The sequence below is a fragment of the Elephas maximus genome, chromosome 1 (assembly GCF_024166365.1).
Source record: "Elephas maximus indicus isolate mEleMax1 chromosome 1, mEleMax1 primary haplotype, whole genome shotgun sequence".
In the NCBI taxonomy this organism is placed as follows: Eukaryota; Metazoa; Chordata; class Mammalia; order Proboscidea; family Elephantidae; genus Elephas; species Elephas maximus.
The window spans coordinates 103,344,527-103,368,262 of NC_064819.1; the positions used below are offsets into that span (position 1 = coordinate 103,344,527).

Sequence of the window (23,736 nt, forward strand, 5' to 3'; positions counted from 1 at the left end):
TTAGTCATCTTAACTAATCTTTCCCTTGTATCTTTAGTTTTCTTCACTCTTCCTTGCTCCTGAAGGGGTGTGTCATGGATTGCATTATGTCCCCCCCCCACCCAAAATGTGTGTATCAACTTCCTTAGGCCATGATTCCCAGTATTGTGTGGCTGTCCTCCTTTTTGTGATTATAATTTTATGTTGAGAGGATTAGGATGGGATTGTAACACCACCCTTACTCGGGTCACTTCCCTGGTCCAAGGTCAAGAGAGTTTCCCTAGGGTGTAGCCTGCACCACCTTTTCTCTCTCAAGAGATAAAAGGAAAGGGAAGCAAGCATAGAGTTGGAGGACCTCACATCATCAAGAAAGCAGCACCAGGAGCAAAGCACGTCCTTTGGACCTGGGGTCCCTGTGCCTGAGAAGCTCCTTGGCCAGGGGAAGTTTGAGGACAAGGGCTTTCTTCTAGAGCCGACAGAGAGAGAAAGCCTTCCCCTGGAGCCGAAGCCCTGAATTTGGACTTCTAGCCTACTTTACTGTGAAAAAATAAACTTCTCTTTGCTAAAGCCATCTACTTGTGGTATTTCTGTTATGGCTGTACTAGATAACTAAGAGAGGGTGGGACCAGTGGAGTATCCTAAATGGGTGCTCACAGGCTTTTAAGACCCCAGAGGCTACTCTAGAGTATGTTTTAATCATCATTTTAGCTGGTTTTCTCTGAACCATCTCTTTTCTTATGAGGAGGTGGAGTTACCAGTGAAATGCAATGCAACATAGGCATGAAAATGCTTGGCAGGGTGAAAGGAGGACTTCTTGGCTGCTGCAGTATATACTTTTGAAAGTAAAGTATTTTTACCTTTTAAATAATAGCACTTTACAGTAACACATTTTTATTTTCTGGTGCCTGATGACTGCTATGCCTGCCCTTAATTATGCTGGTTTTGCTCCTTCAAGTCCTTATTTTCAATTGCTAGAAAAGGACATCACGGTTGGTAAAGTATAAAAAAAACAAAACCAAACCCTTTGACATCTAGTTGATTCCGATAGGGTCAGCAAAAATGAGGGAAACCCACAATGAGGTGGATTGGCACATCAGCCACAGCGATGGGCTCAAACATATTAAAAATCATGAAGATGGTGTCAGACCAGGCAACATTTTCTTCTGTTATACAGAAGAGCTGACTCAACAACAACTTACAACAACAAGTCCTTATTTGTGCTGGTTTTGATATTTAAGCATAAGCATATCATTACACCTATTCCTACTAAACCTCACCTGAACTTTTACTTTGAATTCTCTCATGTTTTTTGCAGCATTGGTAAACCCACTCGGTTGGAATCATATAGCCAGGGCTTTGAACCAACTCATTCCAATTCGAATCCCTGCTGAAAATTGGCATTCCCACCCCAGATACATTGAATTAGACTCTACATTTTAACAAGATCCCTTTAATACATTGTTAAATTTTACATAGACAAGATGTGTATAATTTAACAATATATTATACATATATTCTTATGTATAATAAATTTTGAGAAACAGTGCTCTACTAGTGGTTCTCAGAATTGGTCCCTAACCAGCAGCATCAGCATTGCCTGGGAACTTGTTAGAAATCCAAATTCTCAGCAGGGGTTCAAGCTGGAATGAGCCAGTCCAAAGCCCCGCATATTGCATATACTGTAACCCTTCAATTTCACCATCTAAACTACTAAAGATGATAGTCGAAACCCATGTGGGGCACTGGATCCCGCTAGGGCAACTGCAACCTGACAGAGCATCTTTTTTTTGTTTGTTTTTTTGTGCTTCAAGTGAAAGTTTACAGCTCATTAGTTTCTCACTCAAAAATGTATACACCCACTGTTATGTGACCCTAGTTGCTCTCTCTATAATGTGACAGCATACTCTTCCTTTCCACCTCAGATTTCCTGTGTCCATTCAACCAGCTCACTTTCCTTTCTGTCTTCTCATCTCATCTCCAGACAGGAAGACAGCACATCTTTCTACAAACTTGAACAAGGTGCCCCTTCCTACAGGCAGATGCAGCCTTGAGCCAGTGCACGCGGAATGGAGGACAGATGGCAGGCTGAGTTTCAGCTCCCACTGCCTCCCTTCCTCAATGATTAATGACCTATCAGTAATTGTGTTACAAAAACCCTTTTAATCCTCTTGGACTATGCGTGCAACCCCTGAGGTAGAGTCTAGTTGGAGACTTTTGTCGCATATATCAAATAGGATAAAGGCTAAAGATTCAGGAAAGCTGAGTAACAGCTTAGTGAAATTTTAAACTCAAAAGAAGTAGGCAGGGCCAAGATGGTGGAGTAGTCAGACACTTCTGGTGATCCCTCTTACAACAACCAAAAAAAAAGGACCCCAAAAAACAAGTGAAATGATTATACATGTACATATATGAAAAGCTAGGAGCCCTGAACATCAAAGGGAAAGTTAGGAAATCACATTGAGTGGCAGCGGGAGGGGAAGATGGTTCAGAAGCAGTGAGGAGTTGCTGGACCTGACTCAGTGGAAACCAGTGCCCCTCAGTCACGATCCCCTGGAGTGACCGCAGCGGGGCTGGAAGTAGCTTTTGGGACATGGTTTCCTTAGGGAGGGACACGAGTCGCACAGTCTACTCACGCCTTCAGAACCAGAGAATAACAGCACTCTCTGGGCAAAAGCTAAGGACTTGCATTTATTTTACTGCACCCGCAGCCCCCAAGCCAGCTTCAGTGGCTGTCAATTTCCCTGGGCCTGAGATAGGTCCTGCTGCACGCCATTCTCCTGGCCTTGGAGAAGGAGTAAATTAACAGTTGGGGGAAAAGATAATCTGACACCTCCACTAAGCTGAGGAGCTCAGGACTGAAGCGGCTTATGTCCAGGCACAAACGATCCGAGGCCTTTGAATACCTTTCACCGCTGCATGGACCTGTGTGGGCCCATTTCAGTAGATCAGGCCCTTGTTACTGCAAATGGTGTATGTGCTTGAGATCTGACTTCAACTGTTTCAGCAGTGCGGTGGAGAGGTGGATTTTTGAAGTTTGGCATCACTTTTCCTGTTAAACAGGGTCCTCACCTGCCCACATTAGTGGCCTGGGGACTGGTGGCTCCACCCATGTCATCTAGCAACCTGCAACAGGGGTCCAGGGATAAATGGTGCCTCCAAGTCCTTACAACCAAAAGCACTGGATGCACATGGTCCAACCACAGAACCCACTTTCCTCACAGGCACTCAGGGGACAGTTGTCAGCCCCCTGCCTTGTTCAGAGAGTGACCCCTGCTGCAACCAGATACCTATGTCTGCAGCAATCATTCCTGTCCCTCTATGACTGCAGAACAGAGCCTGTACTGCATACTTGATGACCAACTACCTGGACACCTGACCTGAATCCATACAAGAAAAGTGAATGGATTCCTAAGCTCGTATACCTGGTAACAGCTCTAGCCCTCTTGGTGACAGGACATTAGATCTTCAAAGGCACAAATAATCAAGCTAGCTCATTCAAGCAGCTTATTTGGGTATATCAAAACAAAACAAAGCAAGAAGCTAGGATACAGTAAGCAAACATAAGATACATTGATAACAATAACTTATAGATGGCTCGGAGAAAAAAGTAAATATCAAATCACATAAAGAAGCAGACCATGATCACTTCAACAAGCTCTCAAAATAAAGAATCAAGGGATCTTCCAGATGAAGGTATGTTCCTGGAATTACCAGATGTAGAATATAAAAGATTAACATACAGAACTCTTCAAGAGATCAGGAAGGAGATCAGGCAGAATACAGAACTAGCCAAGGAATACATAGACAAAGCAGTTGAAGAAATTAAAAAGGTTATTCAAGTGAAAAATTTAATAGGCTGCAAGAATCCATAGAGAGACAGCAATTAGAAATTCAGAAGATTTACAATAAGATTACAGAATTAGACAACTCAATAGAAAGTCAGAGGAGCAGAACTGAGGAAATAGAAGGTAGAATTAGTGAGATTGAAGCCAGAACACTTGGCACCAATATATTAGAAAAAAAGTCTGATAAAAGAATTAACCAAAAAAGAAAAAAAAAAAGAAGGAAGAAACCCTAAGAATCATGTGGAACTCTATCAAAAGAAATAACCTACAAGTGATTGGAGTACCAGAACAGAGAGAGATAACAGAAAATACAGAGAGAATTGTTAAATACTTGTTAGCAGAAAACTTCCCTGATATAATGAAAGATGAGAAGATATTTATCCAAGATGCTCATCGAACCCCACATAAGTTAGACCTTAAAAGAAAGTCACCAAGACATATTATAACCAAACTTGCCAAAACCAAAGATAAAAAGAGAATTGTAAGAGTAGCTAGGGATAAACAAAAGAAGATGGAAGGAATACACAGAGTCATTATACCAAGAAGAATTAGTTGATGTTCAACCATTCCAAGAGGTAGCGTATGATCAGGAACCGATGGTGTTGAAGGAGGAAGTCCAAGCTGCACTGAAGGCATTGGTGCAAAACAAGGCTCCAGGAATTGATGGAATATCAATTGAGATGTTTCAACAAACAGATGCAGCACTGGAGGTGCCAAGAAATTTGGAAGACAGCTACCTGGTCAACTGACTGGAAGAGATCCATATTTATGCCTATTGCCAAGAAAGGTGATCCAACCGAATGCAGCAATTATCAAACAATATTGTTAATATCACATGCAAGCAAAATTTTGCTGAAGATCATTCAAAAGCGGCTGCAGCAGTATATTGACAGGGAACTGCCAGAAATTCAGGCCAGATTCAGAAGAGGACATGGAACCAGGGATATCATTGCTGATGTCACATGGGTCCTGGCTGAAAGCAGACAATACCAGAGGATGTTTACCTGTGTTTTATTGATTATGCAAAGGCATTCGACTGTGTGGATCATAACAAATTATGGAAAACATTGCAAAGAACGGGAATTCCAGAGCACTTATTTGTGCTCATGAGGAACCTTTACACAGATCAAGAGGCAGTTGTTCAGACAGAACAAGGGGATACTGAGTGGTTTAAAGTCAGGAAAGGTGTGCTTCAAGGTTGTATCCTTTCACCATACCTATTCAATCTTTATGCTGAGCAAATAATCTGAGAAGCTGGACTTTATGAAGAAGAATGGGGCATCAGGACTGGAGGAAGACTTATTAACAACCTGCATTATGCAGATGACACAACCTTGCTTGTTGAAAGTGAAGAGGACTTGAAGCACTTACTAATGAAGATCAAAGACCACAGCCTTCAGTATGGATTGCACCTCAACATAATGGAAACAAAAATCCTCGCAACTGGACCGATAAGCCACATCGTGATAATTGGAGAATGGATTGAAGTTGTGAAGGATTTCATTTTACTTGGATCCACAATCAACAGCCATGGAAGCAACAGTCAAGAAATCAAATGACGCATTACATTGGGCAAATCTGCTGCAAAAGATCTCTTCAAAGTGTTGAAAAGCAAAGATGTCACCTTGATGACTAAGGTGTGCCTGACCCAAGCCATGGTATTTTCAATCGCATCATATGCATGTGAAAGCTGGACAATGAATAAGAAAGACTGAAAAAGAATTGACAGCTTCGAGTTGTGGTGCTGCAAAGAATATTGAATATACCATGGACTGCCAAAAGAATGAACAAACCTTACTTGGAAGTACAACCAGAATGCTCTGTAGAAGCAAGGATAGTGAGACAGTAATCTTACATACTTTGGACATGTTGTCAGTAAGGATCAGTCCCTGGAGAAGGACATCATGCTTGGTAAAGTACAGGGTCAGCAGAAAAGAGTAAGACCCTCAATGTGATGGATTGACACAGTGGCTGCAACAATGGGCTCAAGCATAACAAGGATTGTAAGGATGGTGCAGGACTGGGCAGTGTTTCACTCTGTAGCACATAAGGTTGCTATGAGTCAGAACTGACTTGATGGCACCTAACAACAGCAACAACAAGGGGTAAACGAAAAGTCACCTACAAAGGAGAGTCAATAAGAATAAGCTTGGACTACTCGGCAGTAACCATGCAGGCAAGAAGGCAATGGAATGACTTATATAAAGTATTGAAGGAAAAAAAAATTGCCAGTCAAGAATCATATACCCAGCAAAACCGTCTCTCATATATGAAGGCGAAATTAGGACATTTCCATATAAAGAGAAGTTTAGGAAATTTGTAAAAACCAAAACAAAACTACAAGAAATGCTAAAGGGAGATCTCTGGTTAGGAGATCAATAATATCAAGTATCAACCCAAGACTGGAACACAGGACAAGCAACCAGATATTAACCAGATAGGGAAATCACAAAAATAAATCAAGATAAAAAAACGCTCAAAACAGGGAGACAGCGACGTCATTATGTAAAAGATGACATTAAAAGAATAAAGAGGGACTAAAAAATGTATTCATAGATCTTTCATAGGGAGAGGAAGTCAAGGTGATAAAAAAATAAAAGTTTGTTTTTAACTTAGAAAAATAGGTGTAAATATTAACACCGGTAAGCACAAAGGAGAATAACAATCCTACACATCAAAATAACATGGAAGAAAAACATACAGACTCAGCAAAAACAATATCAACAACAAGGAATAAGAGGAAAAAAACAATATATAAAGATACACTACACAGCACAAAAAATTAAGTGGAAAAAAGAAATTGTCAACAACACACAAAAAAAGACATCAAAATGACAGCACTAAACTCATGCCTATCCATAATTACGCTGAATGTAAATGGACTAAATGCACCAATAAACTCAAAAGAAAATGGCAAGGTCAGGTAAATCTGAATTTTTGGAGACAATATATAGCATTTAAAAATTTTGGAGTTTGGCTTAAACTAGATAAGTGACCTCATGTTGCTATCATGCTGGATAGGTTTCAGCCAGAGCTTCCAGACTAAGATGGACAAGGAAGAAAGGCCTGGTGCTCTACTTCCAAAAATCAGCCAATGAAAACCTATGGATCATAACGGTCCTATCAGCAATCAATTATGGGAAACTGGGCACCATTTCATTCCATTATGCATGGGGTCACCATGAGTTGGGGGCTGACTCAATGACAGCTAACGACGACAAAAAAGACTCCATAAACTCTAACAGAAGTTTTTAAAATGTGAAAAAAAAGGGTCAAAAGTGATGGTAAAATATATCCTGATTTCAAAGGTGTGGCATAGCAGTTAAAGCGCTCTGCTGCCAATCAAAGTGTTGGTGGTTTGAACCCACCAGCTGCTCCTTGGAAGAAAGGTATGGCAGTCTGCTTCTGTAAAGATTTACAGCCTTGGAAACCCTATGGCGACAGTTCTATTCTGTCCTATAGGGTTGCTATGAGCCGGTTATGACTCAGTGGCAGTGGGTTTGTTTTTCTTAAGAGTATAAAAATATGTGTTTTAGAATCTATGACATACGGCAATACCCACCTTATAGGTAATGCCTCTTCCCTGAGAGGATTAAATCAGATAACAGATGTCAAATTCTTAGCATAGCATGAATAAGTTCTCAATAAATGGTGGAGGCTGTTATTGTTGAGTTGTTGTTGTTGTGCTTGTTTTTGGAGCTGGAAACAAATAATAACAAAAGGATATTCTTGATTCAGGTCAACATAATCTGGCAAAATGACCAGGAAGTTGTTACTCCCTTACTCCGGGAAAAGGTACTAGAAGCCAACGTGTACAAAGCAAGTTCAAAAGTAAACCTCAAAGGAAGATTCAAGTACAGGAAATGCACGAAGCTGACAAACAGTCCTATTTATTTGCAGATAAGACCTGGACCTGAGAAATTATTTTCCCAAATCCCAAATGTATAAGAGAAACATTTTGTAAAAGAGTACTGTTCAAATGATGGGTTGGTGTCTTCCTTTCAATTTGGAGTAGGGGAAAAACAACTTCAGAATGTTTTGCTAGTTTTTGTTTTTTTCTTCATCTTGCACTAACAGCTACCTCAATTATATTCCTTATGATTTCTTAACTGGTCATTGAGTGGTTTACTAGTGAAAACCATTCTGCACAGCATCCTGCAACCTTAGTTTTCATTTTGGCCTGGAGGGGCCTATGGAGGGGTATAGCGTTGCCAAGAGGTGTCAATCAAACTCTTTGGCTTGTCTCCAAAACAGCTGGTCCCTGGATTGGTCTGGAGAGTGGGCCCTACTCCAAAGAATGGGCATTAAGTGTCCTTTGTTGCCAAAGATGATGGTGCCAGTGGTAGAACACTGATGTAGAAAAACTAATGCCAGAATTCTAAGAAGTGAAAAGAATGGCCTAGGCTATGCTGCTGTCTACTTCTCCTTCCACACCTTGGGGTCAATGGCAATTTTAGAGATATGTCAAGTGGAAGCAGGGTGTGTGTGAATGTGTTCAAAACACAGCCCATGTGGCAGAAGGCAGCCTAATGCTTTGGTATAAGGGACAGGCAGATACAATAAAAATGGCTCTCCTACAGAAAAAAAAGGCTCTGATTTCAGGCAGATTCTAAATATTTCTCCCATTTCCAATTTCAGCTTGTTTTTCTCCATCAGCATTTATGTAAATGGTGTATAAAACTAAAAATCCAGTTGCTGCTGAATAGATTCTGACTCGTGGTGGCCCCATGCGTGTCAGAGTGGAGCTATGCTCCGTAGGGTTTTCAATAGCTGTGATCTTTTGGAAGTAGATCACTGGCCTGCCTTCTGATGTGCCTCTGTGTGAATTTCAGGTAGTAGCTCAGTGCTTAACCATTTGTGCCAAATGGTATATAGAGAAGGACAAAAAGGAGTTTCTGGCAAGAGTTTATCAACCTAGTTTGGGTTGGCTTCTTATAACAAAAGGGAATAATGTGGAAGCTTTGACCAAGTGATTATTATAAAAAAATAAAAATTAGGTACTATGTGGTCACTCCTGAATCAATAGCCTTTAGGGATTTTTGAGAATGAAACTCAAGAGGCACCTCTAGATTCCAACTTTACAGGAAAAACAAATTAGCTGAAAAGACATTGGCAACCTGAACTTTAAACATGTGGGTGGATGATCTGTAGCTCACAAAACGGATCTTGTTTCCTCTCTGCAGGCCCAATTACACGTGCACTGCTTGGCAACCCCCTCTCTCGCCCCAGGGTCCAGAGGCAGGATGTGGTGTGGTTTGGGAGTGGAGCTGAGTCACCGTCTCACACGCTCCTAGTCTCACTAAAGGACTCCTTGGGGACTGCAAATTCCACTTGATTTAATTTCTCCCTAGGAAAAAATACACTCAGTAATGTCATAAATCTCCTGAAACAAATTTTCTTCAAGGTAGCCTTAGAAATTTAAATATGTGTACAGGTTCCAACTTACAACTCGTTAATTTTAACCTGGTGTTCTGCGATGAAGTGATGGAGGGTGTTAGGTCAAGAACCATGAGGGTCTTGTCTAGGAATGGGGTCGGAGTCTCAGGGCCCGTTGTATCAAAGGCACAGATCGAAAGATGGGTGGACAGGAGATGAATGGGTCATAGTCTGCTATCTGCATAAAGTGAAATGAAGAGCGACACTGGCTTTATCAGCACCACTGAACTAGCCAGTTTCCCTTCTGGTAGCTACGAAAGCCTGAAGCTTAGTATCAGCGTGAGCGTTGCTTATTATTATCCGCGGAAAAACAAAGGTTTACGTGCCAAGGGCTTCCTCCAGCATGACGGGACTCTGTGTGTGAATTGTAAACAGAAATGCTCTCTGGGCAGGTCACTTGCAGCCCTCATACCATCAGCCCCTTGCTCTTGGCCAGTGTACAACTTGTCCAGCGGTACAGCAGCCTCCGACTTCCCTAATCTCAAGAATGTGGCAAACTGGATTCATCAACATAGGTTATTTCACCAAAATTACGGAGAATTTATAATTCTTTGTGATAATAACCCATTATACGCAGAGTGAAAAACTCAGTATATTAGTAAAGGTAATTGGTGCCTCCCACCAATTGCTGTTGGTCTACAATTACTGTTGGTCTTCAGATATTTTTCAAAGAGCCAACCTTGATATTACTTTTTTTGGGAGATGTAGTTTCTAAAAGGACTTTCACCCTTATTGCACCAGGGATGAAAATAAACCACTGAGTCCCCTAGGGTTGGATAAGCAGTAACAATTCAGTCCTGAAACCATGTAGTCTGCTTCCCCTTCCTTCCTGGCCTCCTCCACCTGCCAGGTAACCCAGGCCTGGTAGGCCAGCACCCAGCTACTGTCTGGGAGCGGGCTGCCCCTAGTAGGATATCTGCTTTCTGCTTGAAGACCTGGCACTGTTGGTGGGGCCCAGAGTCAAATCCCTTATTGGTTTGGATCGCTGATCCTTTTGAGAAGTGGTTAAGTTACGGATATTATTCCAGGAAAAATGCATACACTCCTACTCACAATTATTTTTCACACAGTTTTAGGGGGGTTGGGAATCCAAGCCAAGAAAGAAGCTTGTAAACTTTTCTTGTTCCAGGGATCCCTCTGGCATTCTGATGCAGGTAATAGATCCCTTCTCAGAGTCAGGATTTTAGATGCATAAAGTAAAATATATATGCTTTTAAAAGAAACCAATTATATTGAAATAGTTATCAGCATTTTAAGATATTTTGTGATATAGAAATAGCTATGTGCTTTTACGTAAATGCATTAAATAACAAGATCTAATGGCTACTCTAATTTTCAAGTAATGATGAGCATAAAAGCCATTTACGGTGTCTGCCACAGTGTGATGTGAAAGGACAATGTCTGTGATTGCTGCTGGTGATGGGTGCTGCTACCTCTAGTGTGGTCTGCTGCCTATGTTTGTCACTGAAGTAATGCAAAATTTCATTAGAGGTTAGGGAAAATCAAAATGCATTCTTTCTCCTGAGATTCTGGACATTAGGTTAAAAACACCCAAGGCTCCAAGATTCTCAACTGGGTTGCTGGGCGTGGCTCAGGCCTTGGCTACCTCAGCCCAGGCCAATTGATGGCTCTGCTCAGGCCACAGAGGGAAGTGGTGGGCTCTTGTTTCCCAGACTTACACAACCTGAGGCTATTGTGACTTTCCATATTCTGTAGAAGAAACCACAAGGGACACTCACGGTGGCTTCTGACCTGACCTCACTTCTCAGGGGAGGGAAATGGGACAACAGAGACCCACGGAGTCAGCTGTCAACAGGTAACTACTGCCTTTCCCAGCATAGAAGTGAGGGCTCAAGGCATCTCTTCTGCAAAGCTGCCCCCGAGACTGGGAGATGAGTCTCTGCTGTGTCTTCTAGCTTAGGATGAAAGAAGAAATATTTTCCTCTCACTTGGCATGCTTTTATTGAGTTTTCCTCTTGCCTTATCTGACCTTTCCAGAGATGCTCACCTCAGAGGGGACGCCCTGCTCAGCAGGCAGCCTTTGCCCTGGTGGCTCGCTATTGCAGGCTCTGAAAAATGCACACCTGGGCCAGCAGTGCTAAGTGTACACTTTGGGAGGTGTAAGAGTGTTCCACAGCACTTGAAAAATACGAGACGACATCCCTGTAATTGCGTGGTTATGACTAGCTGAGCTGTTGTCAAAAAACACCAGAGAAAAGCAGAGCTTTCTCTTTGGGATACTAGAGCTCAGGCCTGCGTGAGATGAAAATTTCAAATTCTAGACAAAAGAAAGTGTGTTTCCTGTTGGGTGGTGGGAAGGATGATGAGCTTCCAAGGAAAGGCCCTGGCAGAGCATCTTCCTCCCAGGAGCTCCCCTGAAACCAGGCTTCATTGCTTGTTAGAGGTACACCAGGACCTGATTTTCACCAGGAAAATGGCCTGTGAAGGAGGCTTATAGAATATCATCTGCTTACCAATTTTATTTCTTGCTTCATTTATACTTTCTCCCAAGGCCTTTGCTTCAGCAAATCTGGGGGAAAAAAGAGAAATGAAAGTTTAACTTTTTCTGTTCACCCTAAATTAGGAATAAAACCTGTACTACTTACTGGTATTCTGCATTTTCTGTCTTAAGCCAGCATCCGGCATAGAATTTTCAATCTCATATTTTCTAATGTATGACTTTTGGTTTCTGTTGTTTTATGATATTAGGATACCAGAATAAAGCTTCTGTACTGTGATCTATTAATCACAGTACCAAGATGTCATAGTTATAACCAAAGAGCACACACTTTAATAGCATATTTTTTTTCTGATTATAAAGCTACATATGAGGAGCTGGCAAACTACGGCCTGTGGGGCAAACCTAGCCTGCCGCCTCTTTCTATAAATAAAGTTTTACTGGAACACAGCCATACGCATTTATCTGTGTATTGTCTATGGCTGCTTTCACACCACAATGACAGAGTAGTTGCAATAGAGACTGTACGGCCCACAAAGCCAAAAAAAATTTACTACTGACCCTTTTTAGAAAAAGCTTGCCGACGTCTGTTATATATGATTATTAAATGACATTTTGAAAATATAAAAATAAGGAAAAACCCTAATCCAGGAATAAGCACATTTTGATATGTTTATCGGTCCAGTCTTTTTTCTAATCAGCTTTTATAGGGTTGAGATCATACCATATATATGATTTTGTGCACTGATTCCATTTCATCCAACATTGTAACATGAGTCCTTCCCTACATCGTTAGAGGCTTTTCTTTTCTATTATTTGTGAGAGCTGCATAACAGATATCCACTGTGAGCCTAACCTTGTGCTAGAGAAGCCGTCTGAGATATGGTCTATACGAGAAACACATAGCTTGGTTCCCTATGCATAGTGGGCCCTTAGGAAATGTTAGTTCCTTTCCCTCCCACTCCTTTCTGCCATGAAATTAACCAAGCAATTGAAAACCTAAGAAACAGAAAATACATACTACATGGCCATAGTAAATAGCTGTGCTACCTTGGATAATACTGGTTGTAGCACTAGAGTTGGACTAGGGAGGGGCCTACCAGTGAGTAGGAGGTAGTTAGGAAAGCTTCATGGACAAAGTGGGACTTGACTGGGTTTTAAGGATGTATTTTTTTTTATAGCAGTAGCCCTGGTGGCACAGTGAATAAGAGGTTGGCTGCCAACTAAAAAGATCAGCAGTTCAAATCCATCAGCTGCTCCTTGGAAACCCTATGAGGCAGTTCTACCCTGTCCTATAGGGTCACTATGAGTTGGAATCAACTTGACGGAAATGGGTTTTTTTCTTTTAGAAGTTTTTAGAAATTTTTTTTATCATGGAAATTTTCAAATATATACAAAACAGAACAACAGAATGAACGTTCATATACCCAACATCATATTTCAGTAATTGCCAACACTTGGCCAATTTTATATCAGCTATTTCTCTCCTCCTTATTCCTTCCCTCACTCCTTGTTATGGCTTGAATTGTGACCCCTCTAAATATATGTTGTAAATCCCAACCCCTATACCTGTGCTTATAATGCCATTTGGGAATGGGCTTTCTTTGTTATGTTAAAGGGGCAGTACTAGTGTTTAAAACCAATCACCTTTCAGATATAAAAAGAGCAGATCAGGACAGAGAAGGAAGCAGAGATGCTACAGGATGTGAAGATCACCAAAGAATCAAGGAACAAGGACCTTCCCCCAGAGCTGACAGAGAGAGAAAGAGCATTCCCCTAGACCCAGTGCCCTGAATTTGGACTTCTAGCCTCCTATGCTATGAGAAAATAAATTTCTTCTTGTTACAGCCATTCATCTGTGGTATTTCTGTTATAGCAGCACTAGATAACTAAGGCACTCCCCAAAACTGCTGGATCGCAGCGAATCCCAGACATCATGTCGTTTCATCCATGTACGCATAGGATTTTGATAGATGAAGTGGGTCAGGGGAACAACATAAGCAAAGGCCAGGGAGCCATGACTGCTCTGTGCTTGACAGAGAAGTGTGAATTATGTCATTGCTATTTGCGACTTTCCGAATTGGTCTTCTTGGCCTGTGACTGCAGATAGAAACTTTCCAGGGAAAAGGACTAAATTTTCTGTTAGGTTTCTTGGAACCCCACCCCTGGATCTCTTAAAAGGTGTTCAGGCTCATGGTAGATTATGCATGTCTTCTCCTCAGCTAGGGGCTGTCACCTTCCAGGAGAGAAGTGCAGTTCCATTTGATGCAATTCTAATTTAATTCAGTTCAACAAACATTCATATGATGTGCAGGGCACTCTTTTGGGCTCTGTTGGTTCCACTAGTCTTCCTCTGCTGGGCAGGCATAATCTCAGGTTAGTCCAGGCTATCCAGATGATGAGGACTGTCTTCACGCTCTAAATTCTGTGAAGGGAGCAACCACAACTATTTGATTACTGCTCTGTCTGTCCCTAGTACCTAGGATTTAATAGGATTTGATAGTCACGCATTGTGTTCCTGCCTCTTTATTTCCTATTCTGTAGAGTTCAATAAACTTTTGACAGTCTGGAATAAGGACAATACAAGAGCTAGGCTGCAAAACTGCTGAAATTCATGTCAGTGTTGGAGGGAATCAGAGTACAGATAGAAAAGGGAAGATACTGAAGGCAGAAGAGACAATTTCCACTGTAGTTCCCCACCCCCTGCCCCCAGAAATCTTGACAGGCCTGGTGGTACCAGATGTGTCCAGGGGTCATGGCAGAGAGAGCTGCTTAGTGCTGTGGTCAACCCCTTCCAGAGAGCTGCCCAGTGCCAGGGCTGGCAGAAACTTCGGAGAAAGCCACGAGCTGTTCCAGTCTCCTCTGCCACCCAGAGCAGAGCTAAAAAGGACTTTCCCGCTGCAGAGGTGTGGTCTGAGGGCTTTCCTGTCTTCATGAGGCCATTTTCCCTTCACTCTGCAAGCTGTCACTGCTCCAGGCCACTCCACCCACATGTGTTCCTGATCCCTGGTTGTCAAGGCAAACTCTTGACCAGGAGAAGCCCAGCCCGGAGGGAGAAGAGGGGAAAGGCAAAGTGTAAAGAGAGGCTGGAGAGATGAGGAAAAAAAAAAAAAAAGAGGAGCCCTGGTGGCGCAGTGGTTGAAGTGCTTGGTTGCTAATCAAAAGCTCCGTGGTTTGAACCCACCAGCAGTTTCGTGGGAGAAAGATGTGGCAGTCTGCTTTCGTAAAGATTTACAGCCTTGGAAACTCTATGGGGGTAGTTCTGCGCTGTCCTACAGGGTTGCTAGGAGTTGGAATCAACTCAACGGCAGAGGTTTTTTTTTTTTTTAAATAAATAGGAGAGAAAGAAGGTGACCCCCCAGCTCTGCCATGTTCTTCCTTGCCCACCCTGCAGCTTCACACCCTGCCAGCCCAAGTTCCCTTTCTCCCCATTCCCTCCAGCCTTTCCTCTTCCCTCCGCCTCGGCCTAAGTTCTGCTGACCTGGACTTTGTCAGGGGGAACTTCCTGACTCCCCTCATCAATTAGATAGCTCAGAGATCCAACCTGCATCCAAGCTGGTTGAACCTGCGCTAAATTTTCCTAGGGCACATTGCACTCCTGGATACGCTGCTCACCGTGCTGGAGGAGGTGTGGTCTGTGTTGGCAGAGGCTGCACCTTGAGGGGGTAGGGGACAGGAAGAAGGTTCCATGCCTCAGCCAGGACCACCTATGAGCTCTTACTACTGGTGCCAGACATTCCTGATAGGGAGTCATTAACTGCGTGGCTCATTTTGGGGAGCGCAGTGTTGCTGGGTGCAGGTCCAGTATGGGGGCCTGTAAGCTGCTTTGTTCCCCTGCACAGAAGAATCTCTACCTTGGGGCAAAGCCTGAGCTTGGAAGGGAGAAGAAATGTAGCGCCCTGGTGGTTCTTACACAAGCCTGGATCTCTGTGACATACAGCCTTCACCCACCCAGCAGCACCCGCTGTGCACCAGGCACTGTGGTGGACCCTGGGGAAACTGTTTTCCATGTCACCTGTCTCTCTTATTTTTTTCCCAATCTCTCTGGCTGCTCCTTCTCAGTCTCCTTTGCTGGCTCTTCTTCTGCAGCCTGATGCTTACGTGCTGGTAGTCCTCAGGGTTCTGTCCTAGGCTTTCTCCTCACTTTACCTACTCTCTCTGGGATTCCATTCATGCCAGGCCTCCATTAGCTGTCTCTACTGATGCTTCCCAAACTTCCATCTCAGCCCCACTTTATTTCCTAACCTATGTATCCAACTGCTGCCTGAAAGGTTGGTAGATCGAATCTACCCAGAGACACCTCAGAAGAAAGGCCTGGCAATCTACTCCAAAAAATGAGTCATTGAAAACCCTACGGAGCACAGTTTTGACAGTTGGGGTTGCCATGAGTTGGAGTCAACTAGATGGCAATTGAAAAAAATTTTTTTGATAGGCTGCAGATGATTAAAATTCACTATATCCAAAGAAGAACTGGTTGCCTGCCCTGAAAACCTCCCCCTCTTCAGTCTTTCTTCATTTCATTGTACGACCCTATCACTCACCCATGTGCTCATGCCAGTAATCCTCACACCATCCTTCACCCTTCTCTCTGTTAGTCCCTTCCCTTGATCTGGGAATTTCATCCATTCTATGTCCTCAGCATCTCCCATATCATTCCACTTAGCTTCATACCTACTCTACCTGACATCTCTCTCCCAGATTATTTCAACTACTGCTTACTCACTCTCCCTGTATTCTTGCTACCTGCCTTCAGGCTGCTTCCCACGTTTTAGCCTGAGTGATCCTCTGTAAGGAGCCCCTGGCTGGAACAAATAGTTAACACGCTAGGTTGCTAACTGAAAGGCTGGAGGTTTGAGTCCACCCGGAGGTGCCTCGGAAGAAAGGCCTGGTGATCTACTGCCAAAAAATTAGCCATTGTAAACCTTCTAGAGCAGTTCTATTCTGACATGAGTGGGGCCACCATGAGTCAGAATTGACTAGAGAGCAAATGGTTGGATCCTCCTTAAATGCAAATCTGCTTAAAACTCTTCAAGGGCTCCTAGTGACCTCAGGACCAAGTTCAAATTCCTTACTAGAACTAACTAGGCTATGCATGCTCTGACTCCTGCTCACTTCTCCAGCTTTGTCTCTCATACCCCTGCCTTTCCCGTTGGCCTGAATCACTTTTAGCTCCAGTTAGTGTCACGCTCTCTTACCTTGGGGCTGTTCCGTTTATTAGGAATCTCTTTCTTCATCTGGCGTGTTTCTACCTAGCCCCTCAGACTCAGCTTAGGTGTCTCTTCCTCTGGCTAGCTCTCCATTCCCTTGTGAGTCCACAGTGGGGGTCGCTCGTATGTGTTCCATAGCACCCATACAGCTGTCGTCACAGGCAGATATGACACTGTTTTGGAATTGTCTATTCACTTGTTTTTCTTTCAATATCATAAGCTCCACAAGGACAGTTGACCGCTTCTGCCTAATTCACTCTTAGAACCCCAGAACTTAGAACAGAGGCAGGACAGAGCAAGCCTTCCATAAATGTTTGTAGAATGAAAGAAGACAAGCAAGCGAATGAGCATGGCCAAAGGCAATGTGGGCAACGTGAAGAGTCAGAAGACTTGGATTCAAATCCTTGCTCCATCTGTTGGCAGCTGGACCTCAGATTCCTCCTTTCTAAGCTTGGGATGGAAACCCTGGTGGCATAGTGGTTAAGTGTTACCGCTGCTAACCGAAGGGTCGGCAGTTCGAATCCGCCAGGTGCTCCTTGGAAACTCTACGGGGCAGTTCTGCTCTGTCCTATAGGATCGCTATGAGTCGGAATCGACTCGACGGCACTGGGTTTTTTTAAGCTCAGGATGAGATGCCTCCCAGGGCTGGGCTGACGAGGGAAGTCCACCCATGTGAATGTGCTCTGTGTATGTGGATTATGACCACTGCATGAAGTGTAGGAACTCTGTGGGGATGTGATGAGCTGTGAGGTGGGACTGGATGTCAGAAGCAGTGACCGCAGACAATAATAGGCAGTATCATTCTCCCAGCAAACCAAAACAGCTAGGAGGAATCCCTGCAAGTCAATGGTCAAGGACACCCAGGACAGTTGCCCAGTGTCTCATCTTTAGCAGGAGTGAAAGGATGGGGACTTTGAGGTAGAATCTCATGCAGCTTCAAAGATCAGCTCCTGGGAACATCCCGTCCTCCTTTGGTGTGTGGCAGACCTTAGTCATCACTGAGGGAGCAGCTAAGGAAGCCTGGCACCTGGCTCTGCCCCAGGGCAATTAGAACCACAGACAATTTTCTAGGGACTATGGGTAGCGGCTGCTTTTAATGTACAGCCCAGGGAGAGGTGCTGAAGCTCATAAGCCAGTGTACACACAGCCTCTGCACTCATATTCCCTGCGACGTCAGCTGGGAGGGTTTCTTCAGCTCGGTGGAGCAAACACGTTCTTGGAGGGCCAGGGGTCCCCCTGACAGCTTTCCTAGTTTCCCTGTCTAGGGCGGCTAACTTAATATTCTGATTTTTCATGGAGTGAGCATCCAGTACTCTTCCCCATCAGAGAGGAAGACAGAAGACTGGGCCTGTACCTTTGCCATTTCCTTCCTCTGTAAACCTGCCCTTGACATGTTTCCTTGGTTGCCTCCCTCTTATTGCAATGAAAATTCACCATTCATTTCTTTTATTCACCACCACCAGCTACCATCAAGTCCATTCTGACTCACGGCGGCCCCATGTATGTCAGAGTAAAACTGTGCTTCATAGGGTTTTCAATGGCTGATTTTTGGAAGCAGATTGCCAGGCCTTTCTCCTGAGATGCCTCTGTGTGGACTCAAACCTCCAAACTTTTGGTTAGCAACTGACTGCATTAACATTTGGATTGCCCAGGGGAAAACATTCCTTTTACATTTCATTTCTTCTCCCCATCAAGATGGTGACCTTTCTCTTCTGCTCAGCAGTTCTTCCCCTGACTCTCAAGGAGCCTGCTGCCTGTATTCTCTCAACTCCTGAGAAACTACAAGTATTCTCAAGCAGTTTGCTTGGCTGCTAAGTTTCCTCAAAAGGCAATTTCAAATTGTCATTCTCAGGAAAAAAAAAAAAAAAGTTTTTTGTGCTGTTTTTGTGGCCACCACTGTTTTGAAACCTGTGAGGAGGCTGAGAAGATTCTAATCTAATCTCTTGCTCTCAGGGTTTAAAATTCTAGTTCAGGGGACAAGGTATAAATACAAAAAAAAAAAAAAACAAAAACAAAACCAGAAACATTATAAAGGTTAAAATTGAAGTTAAAGGGCATCAGGGAACTCCTATTTGGCAGGGATGTTCTTGCCAGGTAGTGTCCTGAGATCTCTGTTCACCTTCAGCACAGTTTTCTTCTTGGTTTGGATCCAACTGAGTGAAGGCGCACTTTCCTTGGTTTAGTTCACGTTACCAGTGCCTTTTGTTCCAATCACAGTCAATCTCCCCCATTTACTTCTCTTTTGTTATTCAACGGGACTCTGACTGCAGGGATTCAGCTTGTATGAAAGATCTGCCACCAAGGAATGTCAGCCACTGGGTGCTTGGGCACCTGTATTTGTGAAACATGGGTTTCCAGTCTCTCTTCATATTATTATATACTATAACGATGAGTCACGCCTGAAAAGTGTGGTGATTTTGAATGGCAATTGTCCTCTCCTGAAACACCCAGCTTAAGAACTGGCTCACATGCTGTAGTTTAGCAAAGGGCAAACATGCCATTAATATGCCAACATCTTGTTTCTGCTGTCACAGACAGGCAGCACAACTTCCCTGCAGAGATTCCCTGTGAGGGTAGCAAACGGGTAGAAAGGGGAAGAAAAACCCTTCTAGTAAGTAGCATGGGATGCATGAGCCATTGGTTCCCCCTCCTGCAACTCTAAATCAATTCTCTACTCTGGGAGGGGGCTAGGGGATCACTCCAAAATGCCTATGTTGGGGCTTAGAATCCAGGTGCTATGGACTGGAGAGGCTGGGTAACAGGGGCTGTACAGACTTCTTTTGACTAAGAAAGGCTAGATTGCTCTCCAGTCTTACATGCCCATGACCTTCACTGGATTCTTAAAGTGGTCTCTGGTCATTAATCCCCACACAAGTATAACAGCCATTGGTAGATAGTCAAAGCTGGGCCCTCAATGCTGCTTGCCTTTCCTTTTTCTTTTTCTAGTCTATTTTCTTTCCTGTTCTCTATGGCAGCTATATTAAGCCTTCATCACTATCTTCAAGTCTCTACTTCAACTTCTTTTTCACAGAAAAAGTAGAAGTCATCTTTAATTTTCTCCTTCCACTTCTAAGCTTACCCGGTGCCATTTTGATTCTTTGCTATTCGTGCTTCTTTCCAGGGCTAACGTTTTCCTGACCTTTTGACTTCATACCTTCCTGTCTCCCTGAAACCTTGCTGTGCCAACCTTTGCTCTTGTTTCTTTATCTCTCCCTTGCCATGGGCTTGCGTCTGTGGCCTACAATCGTGACCAATTCCCTCCCATGCTGAAGGAAGCTTCCCTTCTTCTCAAGCCACCTCCTTTTTAAAAAATGTTTTTTGTCTATCACAAACTTTATGAATGTGTTGTCTGCTCTTCTTCTCTGCTTCCTCAATTCCTTGTCACTTCTTCCTTCACTCCTACCGCCCTGCCCAATAGTCTTTCAGTTGCCAAATCTACGTGCACTTTTCAGCTCCCATCCTGCTTACCTCTTCCTAGCACTCGGCACCACTGACAACATACTTTTTCTTGGAGCTATGTTCTGGTTCTCCTGGTTCTCTTCCTTCTGCTCTCACTGCTCCATCTCAGTCTCCACCATGGCTCCCTTTTTCTCTACCTTTCCTTTATAGTTTTTTCCCCTATAGTTTTACCCTCTAGGCCCTTGTACTTCCACGTAGCTTTCCTGAGAAAGCTTGTCCACTTCTTTGGCTTCCTTGAATCGCCATTTATAATCATACGGCTTTCGAACCTAGCTTTCACTTTAATTCAAGGACTAGTTTTTGAAACTGGACTGTGTGCTAAGATTCAGAGCCATCTGTGACATGAGAGTTCACAGTCTAGAACCCTCTCTTCTGAGCTCTTGACTCACACATCCGGCACTCTTTCTGTCTGCTACAGTTTGAAGATACACATCTAATTCACAGGTAAGCTGAAACAAATTATATACCTCTAAGTTTTTTCTAAAGGGGTCCAGAGCACAGCTTTGCTGAGAACATGCCAATGGACAACCCTGCCTGCTCTGCTTTTGGCCTGGAGACCACATCAAAGACCTCTGGGTCATGTGATGGGCATATGGTCCCTGTGACTAAGAAGTGCAGGACTGCTTTCCAGATTAGCTGGAGGGCCAGGAGTTCTAGGATGATAATTTACTTGATAGATTTTTCTCCCCTGTCTTTAAAATATCAATAAAGCCATAGGCTGATGAGAATTAATGGATGATGTAAGAATTGTATATGAAAGCAATGCTGTCAGGGATGGATTTTGGCTTAAAATGTTGCTTAACCCAATAGTACTGGGAGGACAGGGCTTACACAGATGAAAAAGAATTGTACCAGGCTGGGCATAATTCAATGTGAAACTCAAGAAATGCCTTGGCTTTCTTTGAAAAGTGAGGTGGGGCAGATTAGGAAGAGCAGAGTGGCAAATTTCCTCTTGGCTGGGCTGGCTGAGCCTTGGAGGACCCGCTGCTCTCGGAGCCAGCCTTACCTCTGTTTCAGAATCTGTTTGTTGTCTTCGATGGTAATGCTGTCCGCGTGGTCCCTCTTGAAGATTTCAAAAGCCTCCTGGCGTCCTAATGACATTTCCTCTCTCATCCCTGTGTGGAAACATGGCAAAATGGCCTCAGTCACAGCATCAGAATCTTATTAATTTCATTGTCACTTTTTTTTTTTTAGTCAAACCACAGAGCTAGCCGTGGCTCTGAGAAGCCCACAGCAGAGAGGCTCCTGACCAGACAGGTGGCCCCAGGCTCCTCCAGCTGGCTGCTGACCCGCGGGAGGTCCTTCCAGCGCCTCTCCCTGTGCCCTGCAGGGCTGTGCCTGCACGTCCATGTGACTTGTGGGGGATGGGTTTGGAATGTCTGGTCGGAGGAAATGAAAACCAGCCGTCCAAGCCCTGGATTGCTGAGGACATCTGCAAATGCACTTTCTGCTATCATCCACTGCCACATTTCTCCCAGCTTTCCTGTCATGCCCCATCTTGGTTTTCTGTTAAATCTCACCCTTACAGGGCCAGGCCTTTAGTTAAAAGAAGTGCAATCTATACTGAAAGATTTAGAATATAAAAAATTTGGTTCTTAGTCTCCACATAATGATTCCCTTGCTCTCTGTAGCTAGTGAGGGGCCTTGGTTCTTATTCGGGAGTTAGGTCCTCAATCACAAGACCATGAGCAGACCATGGCAGAGGTCCCTAGTTCATATCTGACTTCAACATTCTCTACCACCATTGCCTGTATGCTCCAACTCTCACCGCCGGGACTGGCTCAGCGTTCAAACTCTGAAAACCAGAGTTTGATGTGCTTATAAATGGCTCTCTGACCAGGACTCTCTGAGGAGCCAGGAGGCATTCCTGGAACAGCCCTTCTTCCTCGAAAGCTCCAAGGGCAGGGGTCAGTGCAGATGTGGGCTTGAGGCCCTCTCAGTGAAAGATGAATTCATAGCTGGATTTGGGATGAATCTATAGAGTCATCTTTTATGCCATTGGTTCTTTCTGCCTTCTGTGTGGAAACATAGCAAAATGGCCTCAGTCACAGCATCAGAATCTTATTAATTTCATTGTCACTTTAGTCAAACCACAGAGCCAGCCGTGGTTGGCCAGCCTTCTCCCATGTTTTCCTCCAGTTAATTCTACTTACCTTTGAAGCCCTGGCTGAATGTAACTACCTCCACGAAGCTTTCCCCAAGGCCCAGGCAGAGTGAATCCTCCCTCCACTATGTTCCTTACCAATACGCCTATAATATACATTTCCCAGTAGATACTGCAACTTCACATGACAATCCCTTCTGGTGACACGCAGGTTTCTCAGGGGTTAGAGATAATTTTTTTTTTTTTTGGTGAATCCTTAGTGTCTTGTTCATTGTCTACCATTTAGAAGGTGCTCAACATACGTCAGTTACACGAATCAGGTCAAGAAAGGACCAGGAATGATAATGGGCCTTGCTCTTACTGCCATTGGGGCATGGCCCAGGATTCTTGAGGTCCCTTGCTAGGCCTGAATTCAGAGATGCATTTGTATGGGTTGCAAACCACATCCCTCTTGCCTGGAAAAAAACTCGGAGTCCCATCACCCAGCCTCAGGGTAAGGAACTGGACCAGCCCATCTGATACCAATTTAACGACTGCTGTTGATAAAAATAGCACCATGAAGAATGTCTGAATGGTGAGGCACACAGAGACATCCTGCCCTTTCCAATCAGAAGCAAATGGGCACAGCTCAGTTCTGTCTCCACATCTGCCCTGCACACTCCAGAGTTGGGTGGCCTGGGAATGGGTTTGCAGGAGACTCAGAAAGATGACCCAAATGCATGAGAGACATTCAACACGGGACACTTTTGAGCCAGCAGACCCCACCAGGAGCCAAGGGATTCATTCCACACATACCCTGCCCCCATCTATGCCTCATCCTGACAATGTATGCCCTTTACTGCATAATACAATAACAACAGAGGGAAGAGGGGATGAACCTCTCTGGAGGAGAGATGGGCAAGAGAGAAGTCCTGCAGAGATCACGGGAGTCAGCCTGTGGCATACCCAAATTTTCTCCCACAGAGGAGGAGATGAGAAGGGCTTCCACCAACCAGTAGTACTAGGGGTGGGGAGTGCAGTGGAGGGTTGCACAAAACTCTACATTCATGGATTTTCTATCCCAGGATCTGCTTTCCTTGTGGGGTTGAAAGTCTGAATTGACAGCTGGGTGGAAAGGACCATGCTGAGGTTTCCTGGTGCACTTGGCAGCATGTCCTGCAAGAACTTAAAATCAACTGAAAACCTCGCCTGGTCTTCCCTGAGGTTTGGGAGCAGAAAGAACATGCACAGAGGAGATAAGCTGAGGAA

General features: G+C 44.0%; 1 protein-coding gene across 6 annotated transcripts in view; it reads right to left on the reverse strand.

Moving 5' to 3' along the window:
• The window catches only part of KIF6 (kinesin family member 6), a 560,205-nt gene that overhangs the window by 127,617 nt on the left and 408,852 nt on the right, over positions 1 to 23,736 (reverse strand). For all 6 annotated transcript variants that reach the window (XM_049891330.1, XM_049891334.1, XM_049891323.1 and 3 more), the window contains 2 exons: positions 21,391 to 21,499; positions 11,735 to 11,790 (listed from right to left, as the gene is read on the reverse strand). In XM_049891330.1, the coding sequence (XP_049747287.1) occupies positions 11,735 to 11,790; positions 21,391 to 21,499 (165 nt within the window). The remainder of the gene's footprint in view (positions 1 to 11,734; positions 11,791 to 21,390; positions 21,500 to 23,736) is intronic.